We start from the raw sequence: 22,376 nt of genomic DNA, 5'->3' as shown, positions 1-22,376 counted from the left end.
GCATTGAGGTCAGTTTTACACCTGGAGAGTACCAGCTGCTAATAATACTCATTTGTATTACATATAACTTAGCTGGATGGTAAACTATGCAACTGTTAGTGCTAGTCTGCTCATCAAAGCAATGCTCTGGAGACAAAGTCTTCTTACAAAACAGTGGGCAAGCAGGTTTCATTATTAGATATTCAACAACAGCCCTCAATTCGTTAATGTCCTCTATGATATGGATTTCTTTGAGAGTGGTATTGAGGAATCTATAGTATATAAAAAGCTGGAGCAAACTTTCTTGGCCACTAAAAAAGCATAAAAACTGTAGCAGCCATCAAGATTATTTAATGATAAGTATTGAATTTCAGAATATTCTGTTGATTAGTGCTTAATTTATGGACGAGAGGTCCCAGTAGAGATAAACTATTTGAACCCTTTGCACTAAGTGCCTTTTTCCAGTATGTGGCAGCATGAAGCCAAGAAAATAACAAGACTGGGAGAATATTCATTGTAACTGGAAGAGTTGACAAAGATGAATGAATATAACAGGTAGTGCCAGCAGTCCCCTAACAAAGCTCAGGCCAGGAATGCTCTGCTTAACTGGAAGCGAAGTCATCTTTGGTACAGCCTCAGAGCACTGGCCAGAGCACTTGCCAGCAAAGCAAGTTACTTGGTAACTTGCTTGGTAACAGCTTGCCGCTTCACGCAACCCAGCAAGAGGCAGAACAAACAGAACAGTAAACTGAACAAGCCAGAAAGCCACATTGTTGTCGTCCATTCGCTGGCCATCAAGAATTGCACTGTGCCCGCCCCTGGGGGGCCGTTTGGGGAATGTATGCACTATGGGGGTCCCTCACACACATCTGGGAGGCTGTCTGGCACCAGCAAGATTTCCAGAAAGACCAGAGCAAAGGCGGAGCTGCAGAAAGAGGCCCAGCAGGGTCGACCTAACGCCGCCGCCTGCTCCAGGTGATTGTGGAGCCCGGAAGTGTTCCCTTCACTTCTGTCTAATTATCTCTTTAAAGGAGATTTAAACATTAAGAGGAAGGAGTCACGTTTATCCATATAGTTATTATTTCTGGGTTCTCCGGCCGTCTGTGTAGATCCAGCTTCCCATCTGGCATCATTTCCCATCCTCCTGAAGGGTTTTCTTTAGTGTTTCTTGTAGTGGAGGTCTGCTGGTAAGGAGTTCTTTAAGGTTCTGAATGTCTAAAAAGGTATAATTATTTTCCCCTTGTTTTGAGGTATATTTGCTGAGTGTAGATATGCTTCACTGTCTTCTGGCTGATGTTGTTTCTGATGAAAAGTGTTCTGTCACTACTCTCTTTGCTCCATATTTAAATGCCTTCTCTTTGTGCTTTTAAGATTTTATTACTAGTTTTAGATAACTTAATTTTGATGTGCCTTGGCATAATTTTTTGTTTGTTTTAATGTTTCTTGTGCTTAGGATTGAGTTTCTTGGACCTTTGCATTTAGAATTTTAATGATATTTGAAAATTCAGACATTTCTTCAAATATTTTAAAGTATTTTGTTAGCTTAATTTATTCATTCTTTCCTCTGTCTTCTTTAACATATGGAATATATTATAATAACTAGCTTAATGGCATTGCCAATGCTGTCGGTATCTTTCTGAGTCTGTTTCTGTGAATTGGTTTTTCTCTTCATCATGGGTGGTTTTTTCCTGCTTCTTGGTCTGTCTGGTAATTTTTACTAAAGGCTTTGCACTATGCACTTTGTTGGGTGCTGGTGCATTTTTTTTTTTTTTTTGCATTTCTTCAAACCTTGAGCTTTGTTCCGGGACATGGTGAAGTTACTTGATCCTTTTGAAGTTTGCCTTTAAGCTTTTTTAAATGGGACCAGATTAGCCTTTGGCAACCCACTTCCATGGACAGAGGAGCCTACACTCTATGGGGTCACAAAGAGTCGGACAGGACTGAGTGACTAACCCACTAGTCTTTAGTTCATGCTTAATTTCTTCCTTGTGTATTCTGCCCAATGCTTCATGTATTACGAGGTTTTCATTCTGGGTCATAGGACCATGAACTACTCCTGGCCTGTGGAGCTCTGGGGATTGTGCCATGTGCTTCTTCCAAGTGGTTTTTTCTTCTGGCTTTGGGTAGTTCCCTCACACTCATGCTCTGACTAGTACGCACCTGAAAACTGGGAGACGATCTCTTTGTCTCTTTCTGATCAACTTCCTTCTGTGAAACTGTCCTCTTAGCGCTCTTCGATTTCTAGTTCCCTTGGTCTCTCTGAATTTTCAACTCTGTCTTCTCATCTTGGGGAGACTGCAGGGCTCTGCTTGGTTCCTTCTTCCTGGGTATCACTGTAAGTTCTTTAGGCAGGATGCAGTAAGCATGGCAATCATAGGATTCACCTCACTTTTTCCCATTTTTATGGTCACTGTTCTACACTCTTAAAAGCTTAATCTATTATGAATATGTGTGTTAGTTTGGATATACATTTGACCCTTGAACAGCATAGGTTTGAACTGCGTGGGTCCACTTAAATGTGGATTTTTTTCCAATAGTAAATACTGTAGTACTGCGTGATTTCCAGTTGGTTGAACCCAAGGATGTAGAACTGTAGGTACAGAACCACAGATATGGAGGAGCCAACTGTAAGTTATAGGTGGGTTTTGGCTGGGCAGAACGTTTTGGTGCCCCAAACCTTCATGTTCAGGGGTCAACTGTAAATTTTTTTAGATTAATTTAGGATGTTGACTACTAAAATTAAGCATTACAGTACATCGTAAGTATTTAATGAATGTTTAAATGATATAAATCAGAGAACTTGTTAAGGACCTTATTATAGGACCTATTAGAGTTGCTTAGGTATTGGTGTTTTTTGTTAAGGTATTGGGATGTCATGTAAATGACTAGTTTTTATCATATATTTGTTGAAATTTACTGATGAACAAGAAGTTTCTTAATTCATGGGCAAATAGCTATTCCATTCATTAGCATATATAATTTTTATTAAGTCCAAAAATTAGACTGAAAAATCATAAGCAAAACTAGACAAGTTATCTGATAGTTCTGGCAAATGTTTTGAAAAGCATGGTATGTATGTTATATGCTTAAAGTTTTTTCTCAGTTTTTACAAAATAAAAAATTTTCTTAAAAAAAATTAAGTATAGAAAAATAGTTTTTATAATTATTGACTTATTTATATCCATTCCAGTATGATTGGAACAAAAGTTCTTTAAATAAAAGTGCTCTTAATAGTGTTTTGACTTTTGAGATGGCGACTTATTTCTAAACTTCTGAAATGGTAGATTTTCAGAAGGCATAGCTTTTTAGTAAAGCAGTTTTTGATACTCTGGATATCAGATGAATCTATATGAAAGGCCTGAATTTTCTCATGGGGATTCTTAGTGAAGGAAGTATAAGTCATCATTTTCTAAACATCATTTAAATATCACAGTAATGATCTTTCCCGTGTTAGTAATTTCTTCTGTTTTTTGGCTATTTTTACTTAATATTTTTTCTTAAATTTACTTAAAAAAAATCAGATGCATTTATTTTAAAAAGAAACATAAATGGAAAAACATTCTCATTGTGGTAGAGGTAACTATAAAAATGAAAACAGGGAATACAAAACAGACTACAAAACAGAAGTAATATATTTTAGCTCTGTTGCCTGTTGAAGCCTCTGAGCCTGAAACCTGTTCCCTGTCTAAGGAGGGAGGTTAGCAAGTGTTACAGAAGTGTTAGAGACATGTTAGGATCAAACTGAGACTTTGTCCTTGATATTATCTGTGATGAAAAAATTGAAACAGAACTAGTTTTCTCACTGTGATTCAGTGCTGCTGCTGCTGCTGCTGCTAAGTCACTTCAGTCGTGTCCGACTCTGTGCGACCCCATAGATGGCAGCCCACCAGGATCCCCTGTCTCTGGGATTCTCCAGGCAAGAAAACGGGAGTGGGTTGCCATTTCCTTCTCCAATGCAGGAAAGTGAAAAGTGAAAAGTGAAAGTGAAGTCGCTCAGTCGTGTCCGACTCTTAGCGACCCCATGGACCGTAGCCTACCAGGCTCCTCCGTCCGTGGGATTTCCCAGGCAAGAGTAGTGGAGTGGGGTGCCATTGCCTACTTAGTGTCATGTCCAGATTTTTTTGAAGCACACTGTAAGAAGGTATTCTCAAAGAAAAAGTGCTTATTTTTGCTCCTAAAAAAGGCAAAGAGAGAAAGTAAGTGAGCATCTGGAGATACGACATTAAAAGGATGAGATATTATGATGCCTTCAGAAAATTCTTGAATGACATTTAGAAATGGGTCTGATTTTATTTTGGCAGAGAGATTTGCAGTTTTAATATTTATGCATTTTTTTTTTAATTCTCTAGAGGATAGTAGAAAATGAGAAAATTAACGCAGAAAAGTCATCAAAACAGAAAGTGGATCTCCAGTCTTTGCCAACTCGTGCCTATCTGGATCAGACAGTTGTGCCTATCTTATTACAAGGACTTGCTGTACTTGCAAAGGAAAGGTAAGATAATAGTGTCTGTCTGCAAATGGGCTTACCAGAGAAAGCAAAATAATAACTTCCCTGGTTGAAATATTAATTATGTGTAGTTATTTTTTTTACTGTATAAGGAACTTATAGATACTAAAGATTTTTTAAAAAGAAGTCAGATATAACCTCAGTTCAGACATTTTCTTTTTCTACTAGTCTTAGATCCTATGTGCATATTTGTAATCATGGTATACATGTAATTTTATATCTCGTTTTTTAACATTTAGGTTCAATTTCCTTTATTGTTGTTGGTCACCAGGTAGTTTATCTGCTTTCATTTCCTTTTGTTTTTGTTTAATTACTTCCTTATGATAAACACCCAAGAGTTGGTTTACTATTTCAAATGACATGACTATTTTTATGGTGTTTGACCCATAATAATATATTTCCATCGAAAAGTTTATCCTTAAGATTCTTCCAGTGTAGCCTTAGCTACATGTGTTATAAACTTTTTTTTACCAAGTTGTTTTAATTTACATTTTTTTGTTAGCAAGATTACAATTTTTTCTCTGTCCTGTACATATTTTTTCCCTGATAAGTCTACCTAAATTATTTTTGTATAAGTAAATCAATAAGAAAATTTTTTTTTGTAAGTTACATTAGTCAATATTTATTGGGTGTAACTGGCTTCCAGGTGGCGCAGTGGTAAAGAACCTTCCCTCCAGTGCACGAAAAATGGGAGATGTGGGTTCAGTCCCTAAGTGGGGAAGATCCCCTGGAGAAGGAAATGGCAACCCACTCCAGTATTCTTGCTTGGATATTTTTCTCAAAAGACTAATAGTGAACACTGTAAAAGAAGGCCAGTATATTGGAAATTCTAAATACTACTTTAAATTCTAGAAGAATAAAATTTGAAAAAGTTTTAAAGTAATATTCTGTTAATAAATGCAAGTTTTTGCATTTATTGTAAGGCATTTTAGCAAAATAATCCCTCAAATTATTATGTAACAAGTATTGTCTGTGTCTGCTGCTGCTGCTGCTAAGTCACTTCAGTTATGTCCGACTCTGTGCGACCCTATAGACAGCAGCCCACCAGGCTCCGCCATCCCTGGAATTCTCCAAGCAAGAACACTGGAGTGGGCTGCCATTTCCTTCTCCAATGCATGAAAGTGAAAAGTGAAAGTGAAGTCGCTCAGTCCTGTCCGACTCCTAGCGACCCCATGGACTGCAGCCTGGCTCCTCTGTCCATGGGATTTTCCAGGCAAGAGTACTGGAGTGGGTTGCCATTGCCTTCTCCATGTCTCTGTCTAGTTAGTTCAAAAGGCTATTTAAAGTGCTAAGAGAACGTTTAGAGATTATTGTAAATCAGTTCTAAATATGCTTTTTTATAATAGAGTTTAAAATAGATGTTCCCCCAACTTTTCATTTTTGGACCTGTTTTATCAGCAAAAAGAACATATATAAAGGTGATAAATGTGAAATAACATTTTATTAAAATTTTTTTCCAGTTTTATTGAGAAAAACATAGACATACATCACTGTTTAAAGTATACAGCATGGTGGTTTACCACATAAGTTTAGTTAACATCCATTATCTCATATATAGATACAGTGGAGAAAAAAGAAAGCATCTTTTTGTTATGAGAACTCTTAGGATCTACTCTTTTAATGACTTTCTTGTATATCACATAGCAGTGTCAGCTATGGTCATGTTGCACATTACATCCTTTGTACTTATCATTGGAGTTTTGTACCTTTTGACCGCCTTCTTCCAGCTCCCTCTCCTACCCGCTGCTTAATTTTAAAATATGTTTAAGGGACTTCCTGGCAATCCAGTGGGTTAAGACTGTGTGCTTCCACTGCAGGGGCACAGGTTCAATGCCTAGTCCAGGAACTAAGATCTTGTATCCCATATGGGGCAGCCAAAAAAAAAAAAGAAAAGATTTTATGGAACAATACATTTAACACATCTAGAATGTAAATTTCTAAAATTTGGATTTCTTTTCCCTTACAGACCACCAAATCCCATTGAATTTCTAGCATCATATCTTTTAAAAAACAAGGCACAGTTTGAAGATCGAAACTGACTTATTGGGAAGAACAGAAAAATTTGGTTTCTACTGTAGATTTACGTGATTAAGAGGCAGCTTTAGTTGCCATGATTCCCCACCCACCCCTTTTTGGAAGAATAAGAACCTTCAGGACAACAGAACTTATTTCGGAGTTGCAGAAGAAGACATCATTTCCCTTATTGATTTAATCACAAACTTATTTAATAAATGTGTTCCGTGCAATTTTTTCAGATTGTCTTTAACTTTGTTTTTAAAATGACCTTCAAAATAAACTGTTAAAACATCATAATTTTACAGTAGTTTTTGTTTTATGTGGCAAATATTTTATGTGGTTCAATTGTTTTCATGTATTACTTACTCCCATGTGTCTTAGCATGTTGTAGAGTTTTACAACAGTGTGAAAATATACCATAGTCAATTAGAATATAAAAAACTCTCAGCCAGTTTTTCTAGTGTTGTTCCTGGATCTCTGAGAGACTAGGATTTGGGCATCTTCAGTTTTTAACAGATGTCATTGGTGATTCTAACACATAATAAATTTGGAGTTCTGTTGTAAGTACTGCAGAGGGTGTACAATATCCTTCGGTGCTGTCAACCTTTATGGTATTAATATAATAAAAAATATCATTTATTATAGTTCTACTATGTGTTAGGTGCAGAATTATTTTATTTAAATTATCTCTAATGTAGCAACTCTGCAAAGTAGATCTTGTTATTCCGATTTTGCAGATGAAACTGATTGGGAGAGGTTAAGCGACTTGCTCAAGGCCACACAGCTGGTAAGTGCTTGAATGGGCATTAAGACCCAGTTCTACCAATGTGTTGCTGATAGCTAAGAGAGAAGTTCTTGGGCTAGTTAACATACTGCTTTTTGCAATTAAAAAACACCAGCTAGTCCTTTTATTGTTTTTCAGGTCTGCTCACTTTGTCCTGTATGAAGAAATTGAGATAATGCACTAGCTCAGAAAAGAGAAAATTGTCTGCAGAGAGCCAGGCAGGAAAAACATTCACTCGAGCAGTGGTTTCTCAACTGGGGGTGATTTCGCACCTATCTCCCCTCCTTTCCCAAGGGACTTTAGGGGCTGTCCAGAAACATTTTGGTGTCATAACTGGAGTAAGGTGAGATTCTACTGGCATCTAGTGGATAATTGCCAGGAACACTGCTAAATAATCTTAATGCACAGACAGCCTGGGTGTCCCACACATTTCCCCAAATCATCCAGCTCAAAATGTCAGTAGTTCTAAGGTTGAGGAATCCTGCTTTGGAAGCATGTTAGAGAACATGTCTCCAAGCTAAACATGTGAAGTTGGAGTTAGAAATGTAATGCTGACATGGTATGTCTTACAGTTCTCTTTAATACAGCAAAAACATATTAAAGTTCTCTTTAATATAGCAAAAAAGGAGTGACACTTGGGGAGGTGATATGGGTTTGATGTATCTATGCGGGTTGATAGGTCTGAATGGGAAAAACCTGGAAATACTGGACTCATACACTGCTTATAGTTTTTGCAAGTATTAATTTCACTAAATTTATTTTGGTGATTAATATGTTAATCTGCCTTTTTTTAAAAATTTGAGTATTTTATTAAAGTATAAATAGTTTCAACAGTCCATCAGCGATTCACATCAGAGCCACTTGCAAAACTTCATATATAAATATATATAAAATATATTAAAAGTATAAATAGAAATTATATCTGTTATATATCTCATGCATATATATCTCTATATGCATGCCTGGACCCTGGAGAGCCTGATGCAACTGGAATAGAGCCCAGGCTTCTCATTTTGAGAGAAACTCTAAGGCATTCTCATACCACCTTTGGTTAGCGACTGAATTAGAAGTAATTCAGTACTCTGCCTAGTGCTGCATTACTTTTAGTGTTCTATTGAGTTATCTTCAAGATAGGGCTTAAATTATTCAATCTTAAAATTGATACCTTTTTCAGTAAGGACTGAGAATAGGCGTGTCTTGCTGGCAGTGCACATCCCACTTAGCGCTCACCATATGCCAAGCCCCATTCTAAATACATGAATTGTCATTTAATCCTCAAAACCGTGTGATGTATGTTAAGGTGAAAAAAGTGAGATTTAATTAACTTGCTTAAAGTTACAGGGGAAGTAAGTTTGGGGCAGAGATTCAAACCCAGCTTAAATGCTGTATTGGCTCCCTTCCCTTAATGCTGTATTGCCCTCAGGTGTGCTTAAAATTTTTCCTTGAGGGGGAAAAAATCAGTCTGTCTTTATATGTGTACAATAGAAGCCCTCTTATCTGGTTGGTAGATTAAAAGAAGGAGTCATAATAAGGAATCATAAAAGACACTGAACAGTTTTTTTTTTTTTTAATCTTTATTATTAACTTCATAATATTTTTTATTTCAGCCACTGCTCTGGGTATGGATTCTTTGATTGGAATTCTGTATTTCTTCCACAAACCACTCCTATAATGTATGCAGTTTCAGGTTTTTTGAAAGTAGAATAAGATCTTAGGCAAAATGATACGATACTAAAAGAGGAACTCCCCAGAGCGGTAGGTGCCCAATATGCTACTGGAGAACAATGGAGAAATAACTCCAGAAAGAATGAAGGGATGGAGCCAAAGCAAAAACAATACCCCGTTGTGGATGTGACTGGTGATGGAAGCAAGGTCCAATGCTGTAAAAAGCAATATTGCATAGGAACCTGGAATGTTAGGTCCATGAGTCAAGGCAAATTGAAAGTGGTAAAACAGGAGATGGCAAGAGTGAACGTCGACATTCTAGGAATCAGCAAACTAAAATGGACTGGAATGGGTGAATTTAACTCAGATGACCATTATATCTACTACTGCGGGCAGGAATCCCTCAGAAGAAATGGAGTAGCCATCATGGTCAACAAAAGAGTCTGAAATGCAGTACTTGGATGCGATCTCAAAAATGACAGAATGATCTCTGTTCGTTTCCAAGGCAAACCATTCAATATCACAGTAATCCAAGTCGATGCCCCAACCAGTAATGCTGAAGAAGCTATTCATTATTTTTCGCCTTCCTTTATAGAATGAACTCCTGCATTATCCTATATTTATACAAAGCTTATTGCTCATGAAGAGACGGTATTGTTAGAAAAGAGCTAATTGCATGTGGAATAACCCCTGGTTGTCCAGTTGTTCCACCACCGTTTGCTGAAAATTCAGATGATCTTTTCTCTGTTGTATTGCCTCTGTTCCTTTGTCAAAGATCAGGTGACTGTATGCATGAGGGTCCTTTTCTGGGTTCTCCATTCTCTTCCATAACTCAATTTGTTCTTTAATCAATTATGTTCAAGCTGGTTTTAGAAAAGGCAGAGGAACCAGAGATCAAATTGCCAACATCTGCTGGATCATGGAAAAAGCAAGAGAGTTCCAGAAAAACATCTATTTCTGCTTTATTGACTATGCCAAAGCCTTTGACTGTGTGGATCACAATAAACTGTGGAAAATTCTGAAAGAGATGGGAATACCAGACCACCTGACCTGCCTCTTGAGAAACCCATATGCAGGTCAGGAAGCAACAGTTAGAACTGGACATGGAACAAACAGACTGGTTCCAAATAGCAGAAGGAGTACGTCAAGGCTGTATATTGTCACCCTGCTTATTTAACTTCTATGCAGAGTACATGATGAGAAACGCTGGACTGGAAGAAGCACGAGCTGGAATCAAGATTACCAGGAGAAATATCAATAACCTCAGATATGCAGATGACACCACCCTTATGGCAGAAAGAGAAGAGGAACTCAAAAGCCTCTTGATGAAAGTGAAAGAGGAGAGTGAAAAAGTTGGCTTAAAGCTCAACATTCAGAAAACGAAGATCCTGGCATCCCGTCCCACCACTTCATGGCAAATAGATGGGGAAACATTGGAAACAGTGTCAGACTTTATTTTTTGGGCTCCAAAATCACTGCAGATGGTGACTGCAGCCATGAAATTAAAAGACGCTTACTCCTTGGAAGAAAAGTTATGACCAACCTAGATAGCATATTCAAAAGCAGAGACATCACTTTGCCAACAAAGGTCCGTTTAGTCAAGGCTATGGTTTTTCCTGTGGTCATGTATGGATATGAGAGTTGGACTGTGAAGAAAGCTGAGCACCGAAGAATTGATGCTTTTGAACTGTGGTGTTGGAGAAGACTCCTGAGAGTACACCCTTGGAGATCCAACCAATCCATTCTAAAGGAGATCAGTCCTGGGTGTTCTTTGGAAGGACTGATGCTAAAGCTGAAAGTACTTCCAGTACTTTGGCCACCTCATGTGAAGAGTTGACTCATTGGAAGAGACTGATGCTGGGAGGGATTGGGGGCAGGAGGAGAAGGGGACGACAGGGGATGAGATGGCTGGATGGCATCACCGACTTGATGGATGTGAGTTTGAGTGAACTCCTCGAATTGGTGATCTACAGGGAGGCCTGGCATGCTGCAATTCATGGGGTCACAGAGAGTCGGACACGACTGAGCAACTGAACTGAACTGAACTGACTGAAGATTTTAGACATGAGATCTTAATGCCTTAAGGTGTTAAGTGTATAATGATCCTTTTTTCATGAGTTTTTTCTCCTGCCTTTGGTCATCTTATCTGCTTCTCATTTGACAGTTGTTTTTATTGAGTCCAAAGCATTTCACCTAATTTTTGTACTAATACCTTTTGCATTATGTATTTCTATTTCATTGGCTTGTGTAATATTTTATTAAATTATGTAATGGCAGTACCTTGTACATCTGGTATAAATAGGTTGGAGAATGTGATTAAGCCTTGTTAGTGATGCACACACACCTGGGAGATGAGTTGCAACAGTGTGAATTTCCTAAGTGTAATCTACCAGCTTTAAGAATTCAGCTTGTGTGGACATGGTACAGTGTATTTACTATGGAGATGGAGAACATCGCTTTACTCCAGTGAGCTGGTTAAATAGGAATCACTTAAGCAAGCTTCTGCTATACTTCGAGGAGGTATTTCATGTGTAGCTGACAATTATACTATGGAAACAGTTCCTATTCTTTGATTAGGAAGATAATGTTTAGTAAGCAAATTTTACAATAATAGAGTAAAAGTACTATATCCTATAGAGTGAATTTCTTTTTTTTTTTTTTTAGAGTGAATTTCTTAAAAAAGGTGGATAAGTGAGAGGACCAGTACAGTAAATCAGGAATAGATTCCCAAAGGATATGGAGACCTTAAGTTGGAAAAACAGGGACTTCCCTGGTGGTCTAGTGTTTAGGACTCCGTGCTTTCACCACCAAGTTCAATTCAGTTCAGTCGCTCAGTCATGTCCGACTCTTTTCGACCCCATGAATTGCAGCACGCCAGGCCTCCCTGTCCATCACCAACTCCCGGAGTTCACTCAGACTCATGTCCATCGAGTCAGTGATGCCATCCTGCCATCTCATCCTCTGTTGTCCCCTTCTCCTCCTGCCCCCAATCCCTCTCAGCATCAGAGTCTCTTCCAATGAGTCAACTCTTCGCATGAGGTGGCCAAAGTACTGGAGTTTCAGCTTTAGCATCATTCCTTCCAAAGAAATCCCAGGGCTGATCTCCTTCAGAATGGACTGGTTGGATCTCCTTGCAGTCCAAGGGACTCTCAAGAGTCTTCTCCAACACCACAGTTCAAAAGCATCAATTCTTTGGCACTCAGCTTTCTTCACAGTCCAACTCTCACATCCATACATGACCACTGGAAAAACTATAGCCTTGACTAAACGGACCTTTGTTGGCAAAGTGATGTCTCTGCTTTTGAATATGCTATCTAGGTTGGTCATAACTTTCCTTCCAAGGAGTAAGCGTCTTTTAATTTCATGGCTGCAATCACCATCTGCAGTGATTTTGGAGCCCCCAAAAATAAAGTCTGACACTGTTTCCAATGTTTCCCCATCTATTTGCCATGAAGTGATGGGACCAGATGCCATGGTCTTCGTTTTCTGAATGTTGAACTTTAAGCCAACTTTTTCACTCTCCTCTTTCACTTTCATCAAGAGGCTTTTTAGTTCCTCTTCACTTTCTCACTGCCAAGGGCACAGGTTTAATCCCGGTCAGGGAACTAGATTCCCACACGCTGGGGCCAAAAATATAAACGTTTTAGTAGAAGAAAACTAAATTGTCTTCCTAATTCTGGTGAACCTATTGGGAGAATATTGAACCTTTGTTTAAATTTCATTTAGGAAGGACTTCTCTGGTGGTTCAGTGGTTGAGTCTTCACCTTCCAATGCAGGGGGTGTGAATTTGATCCCTGGTCAGGAAGCTAAGATCCCACATGCTTCTGGGCCAAAAAGCCAAAATATAAAACAGAAGCAACATTGTAACAAATTCAATAAAGACTTTAAAAATAAATAAATTTCATTTAGGAAAAGGTATAGGAGATTTTGGGCTTTCCAGGTGGCTCAGTGGGTCAAGAAGCCAATTGTAATGCAGGAGACACAGGGGACACAGATTCAATCCCTGGGTCAGAAGATCCCCTGGAGTAGGAAATGGCAACCCATTCCAGTATTCTTGCCTGGAGAATCCCATGGACAGAGGAGCCTGGTGGGCCATAGTCCAAGGGGTCACAAAGACTCAGACACAACTGGGCACAGACACACACCACAGGAGATTTTAAGATTGATAACCTTCCATTAGCAACATGATAGAATGGTTGTAGGGACTGCATTAAATATTGTAGCCAGGTATGTTCCTGGACTGGATTCCAAAAAGGTATTAACAAATAGGCCTGATACATATGTCTAAGTATAGCAACAAGGGGAAAAAGATGGATGGTGTAAATGACTACTTCTGAGGATCCACTTGCTTAAAATCTCTGGAGTTAAAGTAGGTGATCTAGGGAAATAGATCACCAGAGCTAAAGGGGGCAGTCAGTAATGAATAAGAATTTTCTTTATAAGAAAACTCGTCAGCCTTTAAATACTTTAAATGTTTTGACTCAGTTTAATTTCTCTGTTTGTTAATCCTAAATAATTAACAAACTTGCAGAAAGGTCCGTGTACAAATTTTACTCCAAAAAATGGGAAGTGAACAAGTTTTCATCTTGTGGGAATCATTAAATATGTAAAGACTTAGCCTAGTGTCAGGTACATAGTAAAGGTTTAGTAAATATTCCTTATGGAGAATGATTTCTAAAGAAGAAAAGGGCTAAGTCAACGGATACTAGGTTATAGTGTTAACTGAAATCAAAAGAGCATCCTTATGCTAAACTCTTCTCTCAAGTTTCAATTTTTCAAAACCCTGTGGTATTCTAGAATATTTTTCTGGTAAAGAGCTTTAGTAATTAGAGGGCTCCTCAATCTAGCAGTTGTGTATAAAGTGAAGGTGAAAGTCGTTCAGTCGTGTCCGACTCTTTGCAACCCCATGGACTATACAGTTCATGGAATTCTCTAGGTCAGAATACTGGAATGGGTAGCCTTTCCCTCCAGGGGATCCTTTCCAGGGGATCTTTGCAACTCAGGGATCGAACTCGGGTCTCCTGCATTGCAGGCAGATTCTTTACCAGCTGAGCCACAAGGGAAGCCCAGGTGTGTATAAGTAAGATTTAAAAATGGGCAGTTTAATACTGCCATATAAGCTCCAAAAATGAAGCCTAATAAATTACTTATTTGGGGATATAGGTAGTGTACGTATATGGCACAAAGTTCAAAAGATACAGAAAGATGTACACTGACTGTTAGCAGTTTGTTGTATCCTTCTAGAAATATTCCACATCTATGCAAGTGTGTGAGAATAGAAGTATTTGGTTTTACACAAATGATATCGTAACCATACACATTGTTCTGCAGTTTGCTTTTTGCATTTTTTTTGGAGCTCTTTCCATACCAGTATATAGCACTACCTTATTGTTTTTAAAGGGTGCATACATACGGATATATCCTAAATTAACAAGTATCATTGACAGATACTGTGTTTGTTTCTAGTTGTTAGTATAGACTGATGCAGTGACTCTCTGACATGCTATTTCAGAAGATAGTTATTAATGTTGGGCTCTGGGTATCTTATTTGTTAAAGTCTGTGCTTCATGAGTGACTTCACTTTCACTTTTCACTTTCATGCATTGGAGAAGGAAATGGCAACCCACTCCAGTGTTCTTGCCTGGAGAATCCCAGGGGTGGCGGAGCCTGGTGGGCTGCCGTCTGTGGGGTTGCACAGAGTTGGACACGACTGAAGCGACTTAGTAGTAGTAGTAGTAGTGCTTCATGAAGACTATTAATGAAGATTTCCTCCTTGCCCTTTACTTTGGATGATGTTTGTGGAGTGTCAAACCCAAATCCTTGGTAGATATAATGGAATTGTTAATATGAAGTGTACAGTATTGCCAAACAGGCTTCTTTGATATCAAGTATTTTCCATTGATCAAGTATTTATATGGATCTTCCTAAATTTAGGGGTTGTGGATAAGTGAGTAGTTTCAGCATCTCTTTAAAGAGTTTATCCTTGAATAAAGTAGCCAGAATAAGATGGACAAGAGGAGTAATGATGGGATATATTAAGAGCATTCTAGAGATAATAGAAGATCCTCTAACCTTTGACTTCACTTGGCACTGTGGTCTTTGCTGAGTTTGATCAGTAAGAAAAATCCTTTGAGGAAAGAAGCCTCCAACTGAGCATTTTAATAGGGATGATGCTTAATTTTAGATTAGATTACTAGTTTGGAATGAGACCTAGGAGCAGAGGATAATGAGAAAACAAACATTTACAAAGAACAGTTTATAAGTTGTTTTCAGGTGCCTTACTTGGTGATTCTCACAGCAAGCCAGTGAGTTAAATATGACTGCTGTTTGCATTTCACAGATGCGATAACTGAGGGTTGAAAAGGTTAAATTACTAGATATCCATAACCACACGGCTGATGAGTGACAGCGCAATCAATGTTCTTACACCATATAAACCATATCAACTATTTCCTTTTCTTGAAATTTACAATGAAGTGTTTACAATTTCATCAGTTATCATGAGTTTTGTCACTTCAGAAAGAGTACCAGGGAATCGGCTTCAGCCCTCCTTTTTCTGTTATCCCTAGATTGACTACTTGGTACGTGTACCCCCACCCTCCAATATTTGGGCAGGTTAGTGGTGAAGTGAGAGGGTTAAAAATTGAATACAGATCTATATAGAATGGAAGTTTTTTTCTTTTTTTTTTTGCAGCTTAAAAAGAGTGTATAAAAAGGTGTGAAAGTCAGAAATGTTCCAATAATTGACCAGGACTGGGATCTCAAGCAAGATCCACGGACCTTAAAGTTGAATAGGTGAGAATACAAAGTGTAGTACCTAAAGAAAAAAAAAGAAATTCTATGACTATGACACTAGGGAAACTTGAAAATTAAGCACAGTCGTTTGCTTTGGCCTCTACCACGGATCTGTTTAGTGTGAATTTCAGATATAACAATGTTATAGTTTTAATTCCAAGTCTTTCATTGAAGGCATGCCATTTGCTCTTACTCTCTTCCTAGTTTCGGAATGGTCTACTCCATAACATTTTCTTGAAGGTCCAAGATATTCTACTTTACTGTGATTATTATATAATTTTAATGTAATTCTTTGTTTCTGACACTTGCGGTGGGATTTAAAAGATAACTGAAGGTTGGAAATAATGTTTGGGGGGTTAGTCGCTAAGTCGTGTCCGGCTTTTGCAACCCCATGGACTGTATGTAGCCTGCCAGGCTCCTCTGTCCATGGGATTCTCCAGGCAAGATTACTCGAGTGGGTTGCCATTTCCTTTTATCAGGGGATCTTCCCAACCCAGGAATCGAACCCATGTCTATTTGTACTGCAGGCAAAGTCTTTACCAACTGAGCTATAGGGAAACCGATGTACTAGGCTTTCATAACACCTCTAGTATTGTTATGACCATTTTATAGATCAGAATAACTGAGGCTAGGTATGTCACACTGTCCCCCAGGTACAGAGTTAAGATATGCACTTACATAAACATAAATCGAAACAAGACAACTTTACAGTATGAAGCCACAATTAGGTAGTAAGGGTGGCCCTGTGAAGCAAAAACAGCATTTGCCGCACCACAGGCACACCTGCTTCTACAAATGAACTTTCCAACGTGGCGACAGAGTTGCGTGCCTAGGAGTGAGATCTTGGGGGTAAGCACCCACTAAGGGTTCCTGCGTATGGTGGGGAAGACAGGGGACTTTCCACGTGGAAAGCTGCACCGAAGAGCCCTCGGTGCTCCTGGTTTAAGGAAGTTGGTTGGGGGAGGGGGCTTGCCCTGCGGCTGCGTCCTGCTCCCCGCGCCCTCCTCCTCCCCGCCTCTGCTGCCGCTAAACCCCGGAGAGCGGAGCGTGCACGGTGAGATTCCTCGGCGGGCCTGGCAGCGGCTGCTGGGCATGCTCAGTGGGCAGGACCCGTTAGAGTGGCGAGTAAGGAAGCGTTGGCTCTTCTCGAGGCTGCCTTCCCCGGTTCAGGCCCCGGCCCTGGGCTTTTGTGTGCGCAGAGCCGCAGCCGCCGCTGCTTCCTCGCGGGGCCACCCGACCCCAGATGCCGTCTGGCCTGTCCGGTGTCCGCCGTTAACCTCGCCGCGCAGCCGGAGGAGGAGCGGGGCGGGGCGGGGCCGGCGGGCCGGCAGCCGGGCGGGCAGGAGGGCCCGGCCGGGGGTGGGGGTGGGGGTGGGTGCGGGGAGTCCCGCTGGGGGTGGGGGGAGGGGGCGGGCGTGGAGTCACGGGGGTGGGGTCACTGGCGGTGGCTCGGGGAGGCCGACCGGGAAGGGAGGGGGCTGTGGGGGCGGCTTGGAGGCACCAGCCCCGGCTGGGGAGCAGCGGTGACTCCGGTGGCCGGGGCCACGGCTTTCCGAGCTTCGGTGTGAGGCCGCCGCGGGCCCCGTTTTCCGGCGGCCGCCCGAGTTTGTGGTGATTGTTGCCGCCGCCGCCACCGCCCCGGCTGCCATCTCCTCCTCCTCCTCCTCCCGGGCCGCCGCCTCCTCCTCTTCCTCCTCCTCCTGGGCCGGGCCGATCCCCTCCCCGCTGCCGCCTCCTCCTGGGCTGGGCCCGCGGTGTCTCGTCCCCTCGCGGAGCCGCTCCTGCCGCCGCTGCCGCCGCCGCCTCCTCATTCATCCTCGTGCACCATAGGCGGCACAGGCACCAAGATGTCCAACCGAGTGGTCTGCCGGGAAGCCAGTCACGCCGGGAGCTGGTACACAGCCTCAGGTAGGGCCCCAGGCCGGCCGGCCCGCCCGCCGCTGCCGCCGCCTGGCCCGGCGCCCGGCCGGCCGAGGTCGGCGGCCCGGCCCCGCGCGGCGGCGGGAGGGACGAGGGCGCGGACGGTCGCCGGCCGCGGACCGCGTGGGGAGGGAGCGGGCCGGAGGCCGGCCTCGCCGCCTCCCCCACCCGGGCGGCATCGTGCCGGGCAGCCCGGGGCCGGCCACCCTCACGCTCTGCCCGGAGTTGGATGAGAGAGAGAGTTGCCTCCTCGACAGCCTGCGCCCTCCCTCGGGACCCGGCTTGGGCAAAGAATGTGCTCCGACCGAGCCTCCTCGTCGCCTCCTCCAGCTCCCGGGAAGCGGGTGGCCGGCCGCAGCCACCCTGGGGAGGACTGTTCACCCGGCGCCCGAGTCCCGCTTCCTCCGCGCGACCCTCCGGCCGCGGGAGGGACGCGCCTTCCTCCTCTCCCCTTCCCTCCCCTCCCGTCTCCTCTCCTCTCCTGCCCGAAGGGCGCCCGCGGGACCCGGGGAGTTCTCAGCCTCCTGGGTGCACCCGGGCTCTGCTCGCCCGCCTCCTGCCAGGCAGCCTTCGCCCTCTCCACCCCCCGCCCCCCCGACAGTTGAGAACTGGAGGCCGCATTCCCCCCTCACCTCTTCAGGTGCTCTGCTGTCTTGAGAGGAGTGAAGGGTAGTACTTTTTCACTTGTCAGACCGGAGGCAAGATCTGGGCTTGGGAGATCTGGGAGAGGAGGCCCTTTTCTGGGATTCGCAGCTCAGCCCGTTGGGGGTAGGGTAGGAGTACTGTTAAGCAGTGGCATGGGGTGGCCTCCCAGCTCTTTTGTCAGTGTTTTCATTGTTACTGTCATTCACGAAAGGGGCAGCTGGAGATGGCATCAGCACTTTTCCTGAGCGGCCTCTCAAGCCTCAACACCGAGCAGGTGCTGGAAATAATGAACGCGGTGGGTCAGGTTTTGAGTGAATTTAGTCTTCTGTCGACACTGTCCAAAAACATTTTAGAGCTCTTTATGTAAGACAGTGTAGGGACTTTCCCTTTAATAAAGCTCTGGTTGGAACGACTGTTTGGGGGGATTACTTTCTGGAGTCACATTTCTGTTAAGTGACAAAGTTCCACTGTGATTCCTGAATTTTCAGTCATTTGGTATTGGCTTATCAATAACTAGACCCAACTCTTTAATGTGAGTCAGATCATGTTTTACTTTGCAAATGGATGGGTTGGACAGTGACATGGTTTGTGAGAAGACAAAGCTTTGCAAGATAATTCATTTCTCTGAGGTTGCTAAGCTCTCTCATTAAATGCATGCACTTTACTGACTCACTGAAGATTTCCTGTGTTAAGAAGACACAAAGGATTTGCAGGCCTAACAGGTAGCTATAGTTTTGCATTAAGCAGATGACTTTTCATGGTTACAGTGGCTTCCCTCATGGTCCCAAAGTACTTCATAAATATTTCATCAGGTCTCACAACCTAGAATGTTAGCTCAGCTTTTCTTGTTCAGTTTATGCAGATGTGCCCAAGATTCTGTACAGACCAGTGGCAGAACAGGAATGGGAGACACTGGTTCCTGGGTTTGTCTTCCAGTCAGTGCACTATTACTATTAAATTTATCAATGAATAATAGTCTTTTCAGGGTTGTAAGTCACTAGACATTTTTTCTTCAGTGTGTTCTGAAGCGTTACAGAGTCTCAGTTTTCACTTTCATGACCATCTTTTGGTTAATTTGTCTTCTATACCTTTCAAAAGTGTTTTAAACTTCTTTTGTAGTTTGCATTGAACTGTGGGCAAATGATTCCGGAGCAATTTTTATAGGTTCTTGAACATTCTTTTCATAGTAAAATGAGGCATAGTTCACACTTCAGACTTGAAAAGACTTCTTCAGTAATCTTCTCAATGTTAAGAATTCTTTAGCTCAAGACATTGTGTTTTTAAAACTATGAATAGTGAACTAAAATGGACAACTTAAAAAAATTTTTTTTAACTATATTCTTATTTCTCTAAATTCTGAATGAAGTCAGTGTCATTTTGGTAATGTGAGTTGTCCTGGAGAAGTTTATTGTTAAAAAAAAATTCAGACCACGTGTGGCTTGTGTGTGTGTGTGTGTGTGTGTGACTTAAGTAATAATTAAGGGTGAATTTAAAGCAATTTAGTTTTAAAAGCTGATTTCATGTTTTAAAAATGAGTAAAAAGATATGTAAGTAAATTTTGATTTAATCTAGTGACCCCTAGACCCCAGTGTACCTAGATTGGTAACATTGACCATTGGAAAAATTTTACTTGTGTTATTGTTGTTCCCTTAAACTAACCCTAAAAACATATAATAGGAGACATATGCTGTTAGATTGTCATTCTGTAGTTGCTACAGCATTTAAATGATTTTGTCTGTAAAATTGAAGTGTTCAATTACTGATAAAAGAGAGAAATAAAATATGCTTCATTTATATAGCTAGTTCAGAAAAAAAAAAGTGTGTGCATACATATATGTTTTATAACACACATCTTCATCTAGCTATATGCTAGATCCCTTGATAGAAGTATCAAGTATTCCCTGCCTTCCAGGAAGATAATTTGAAGTAAGTAGTAACTCAGGACAGCAAGTAAATATCAGATAAATTGAAGCAGTGCTTCTAGGTGCTAGGAGGAGGGTGGAATCACTTCAAAAGATTTGAATTATGCTTCAAAGGAAGGGTATTTGCGTAGCTTTGGAAAGGGGAAAGTACATTGGGGAACACCACAAAGATACAGAGGCGGGTGAGTATAAGTAGGTCAGTTTAATAAGAATGGAAGGTTCTCAAAAGGGTGTGGTTCAAGGACCTGGTTGAAGCTAGGGTGTAGATGCCTTCGCATTCATAGGGATTTGACTTATGCAGTGGGCAGTCAGGACCAGTGCAGAAGTTTCTGAGTGGGGCACTGATACACAAGAAACATTTTAGGAAAATTAATCTCACAGGACGGTTAATCCTCACTTCTTTACGGGTGCACAGCAGGGATCAGCAAAGTGAACTCACATTGCCTGCGGTCCAAATCCAGCCTGACCTTTTTTTTTTGTTGTTAAGTCCACTAGTGAAGTATAGTTTTTCATTTTTAAAGGGTTTAAAAAACAAAACCAAGCCACTGTATGTGGCTTGTAAAGCCTAAAGTTTTTACTATTTATTGGCCTACAGAAAAAAATCGTTGACACATAGTGTACGTTAGTGGTTCCAATGTGACTTCTAGACCAGCAGCATAATGACTGTACTCTGTCTTTGTTTCTGGGTGTGTTGTATCTTTCATTTCATTGTTTCAGGCTCTTATCTTCTATCTGGACAGTTATAACTCTCTCCTAACTGCAGTTCTTTCTGCCAGCTTGATTCCTCTTAAGTCTGTGCTCTGCATTGCTCCCTGGATAATCTCTCTGACCACATAATTTCTTTGCATAAACCTCTCTGGCCCATCTTGCCTGTTGGATAAGTCCTTTCATGACTTGGCATCTTTCTATCTCTTGCCACTTCCCCCAGTCCCATCCTAGTTCTCCCTTTTACTACTCTTAAGCAATGTCTAACAGCTGTTCATTGTTTCTTTAAATACACTATGCTGTTTCTTATCACCGTGTTTTTATTCAAGCTGTTTCCTCTGTTGGAATGCACTTCGCCAGGATAACTTCTAATGTTTTAAGGATTCAGGTGTTAACACCTCCTAGAAGCCTCCCTTGATGCCTTTCCTCCCACTGTCTGTTGTTGATGTTCCTTTGTGTTCCCATAATATCCTGTGTGTATCTCTATACATTTACCTGGTTACCCATGTGTGTGGTCTTTTATAAGAGTATGAACTAGAAGCCAGGGATCATTTGCTACTAATTTTTTTTATACCTTAAGTTCTCAACACTGGTTTTGTATAACTTAGTAGATATGCAGTAAGTATCTGAACAAGTGAACGTTAAAGTACTTGGCATATAGGAGATTCAGACAAAGATACTGATGTCTGAATCCATAAGAGCATTGGGCGTCATATAGGACCATTGCTAGTTAAGTCTCTGAGCATGCTGTAGGTGAAGAATCCTGGTAGAAAAGGATTAGAAATCTTCATTCACTAGTTGGGGGGACTGTATTTAATATAAGTTTTTAAAGAAATATGACATACATAGAGAAAAGTGTACAGCTAGTTGAAGTTTCACAAAATAGGGATATTATTGTAAGTAGCAGCCAGCTCAGCAAATGTCAGTACTGGAATTCTCAACTTCACTGTATTCCTTGTATTCTTAACACCATAGTTAAGTTTTGTCTGTTTTTGAACTCTGTATAAAAGGAATCATGTAGTATATCTTGTTTGACCTTCTTTTGCTCAACATTATGTTTGAGATTAATTCATGTTTTACTGTGGTTTGTTTATTATTGTATTCTATTCTAATGTTTGGGGGGGTTAGTCGCTAAGTTGTGTCCGACTCTTGCAACCCCCTGGACTGTAGCCTGCCAGGCTCCTCTGTCCATGGGATTCTCCAGGCAAGATTACTGGAGTGGGTTGCCATTTCCTTCTCCAGGGGATCTTCCCAACCCAGAAATTGAACCCAGGTCTCGTGCACTGCAGGCAAAGTCTTTACCGACTGAACTATAAGCTGAGCACCGAAGAATTGATGCTTTTGAACTGTGGTGTTGGAGAAGACTCTTGAGAGTCCCTTGGACTGCAAGGAGGTCCAACCAGTCTATTCTAAAGGTGATCAGTCCTGGGTGTTCATT

The 22,376-nt window shown here is 41.3% G+C and overlaps 2 protein-coding genes and 1 pseudogene across 6 annotated transcripts in view; 2 read left to right on the top strand and 1 right to left on the bottom strand.

Annotated features, from left to right (window-relative positions):
- The window catches only part of DPY30 (dpy-30 histone methyltransferase complex regulatory subunit), a 31,026-nt gene extending 24,227 nt beyond the window's left edge, over positions 1-6,799 (top strand). For all 3 annotated transcript variants that reach the window (XM_061432008.1, XM_061432009.1, XM_061432007.1), the window contains 2 exons: positions 4,329-4,471; positions 6,453-6,799. In XM_061432008.1, the coding sequence (XP_061287992.1) occupies positions 4,329-4,471; positions 6,453-6,525 (216 nt within the window). In that variant the 3' untranslated portion in view covers positions 6,526-6,799. The remainder of the gene's footprint in view (positions 1-4,328; positions 4,472-6,452) is intronic.
- On the bottom strand, positions 85-2,066 carry LOC133256476 (transmembrane protein 33-like; annotated as a pseudogene).
- A 9,564-nt stretch (positions 6,800-16,363) lies between the features above and the next one.
- Positions 16,364-22,376, top strand: part of MEMO1 (mediator of cell motility 1) — a 111,133-nt gene continuing 105,120 nt past the window's right edge. Inside the window, exons 1-2 of one of the 3 annotated variants that reach the window (XM_061431999.1) lie at positions 16,808-16,871; positions 17,577-17,654. In XM_061431999.1, the coding sequence (XP_061287983.1) occupies positions 17,594-17,654 (61 nt within the window). In that variant the 5' untranslated portion in view covers positions 16,808-16,871; positions 17,577-17,593. The other 2 variants (XM_061431998.1, XM_061432000.1) reach the window with 2 other exon arrangements.

This window comes from Bos javanicus, chromosome 11 (genome assembly GCF_032452875.1).
Source record: "Bos javanicus breed banteng chromosome 11, ARS-OSU_banteng_1.0, whole genome shotgun sequence".
Taxonomy (NCBI): Eukaryota; Metazoa; Chordata; class Mammalia; order Artiodactyla; family Bovidae; genus Bos; species Bos javanicus.
The sequence above is the reverse complement of the archived record's forward strand: the minus strand, read 5'-3'. Positions and strand labels throughout refer to the sequence as shown.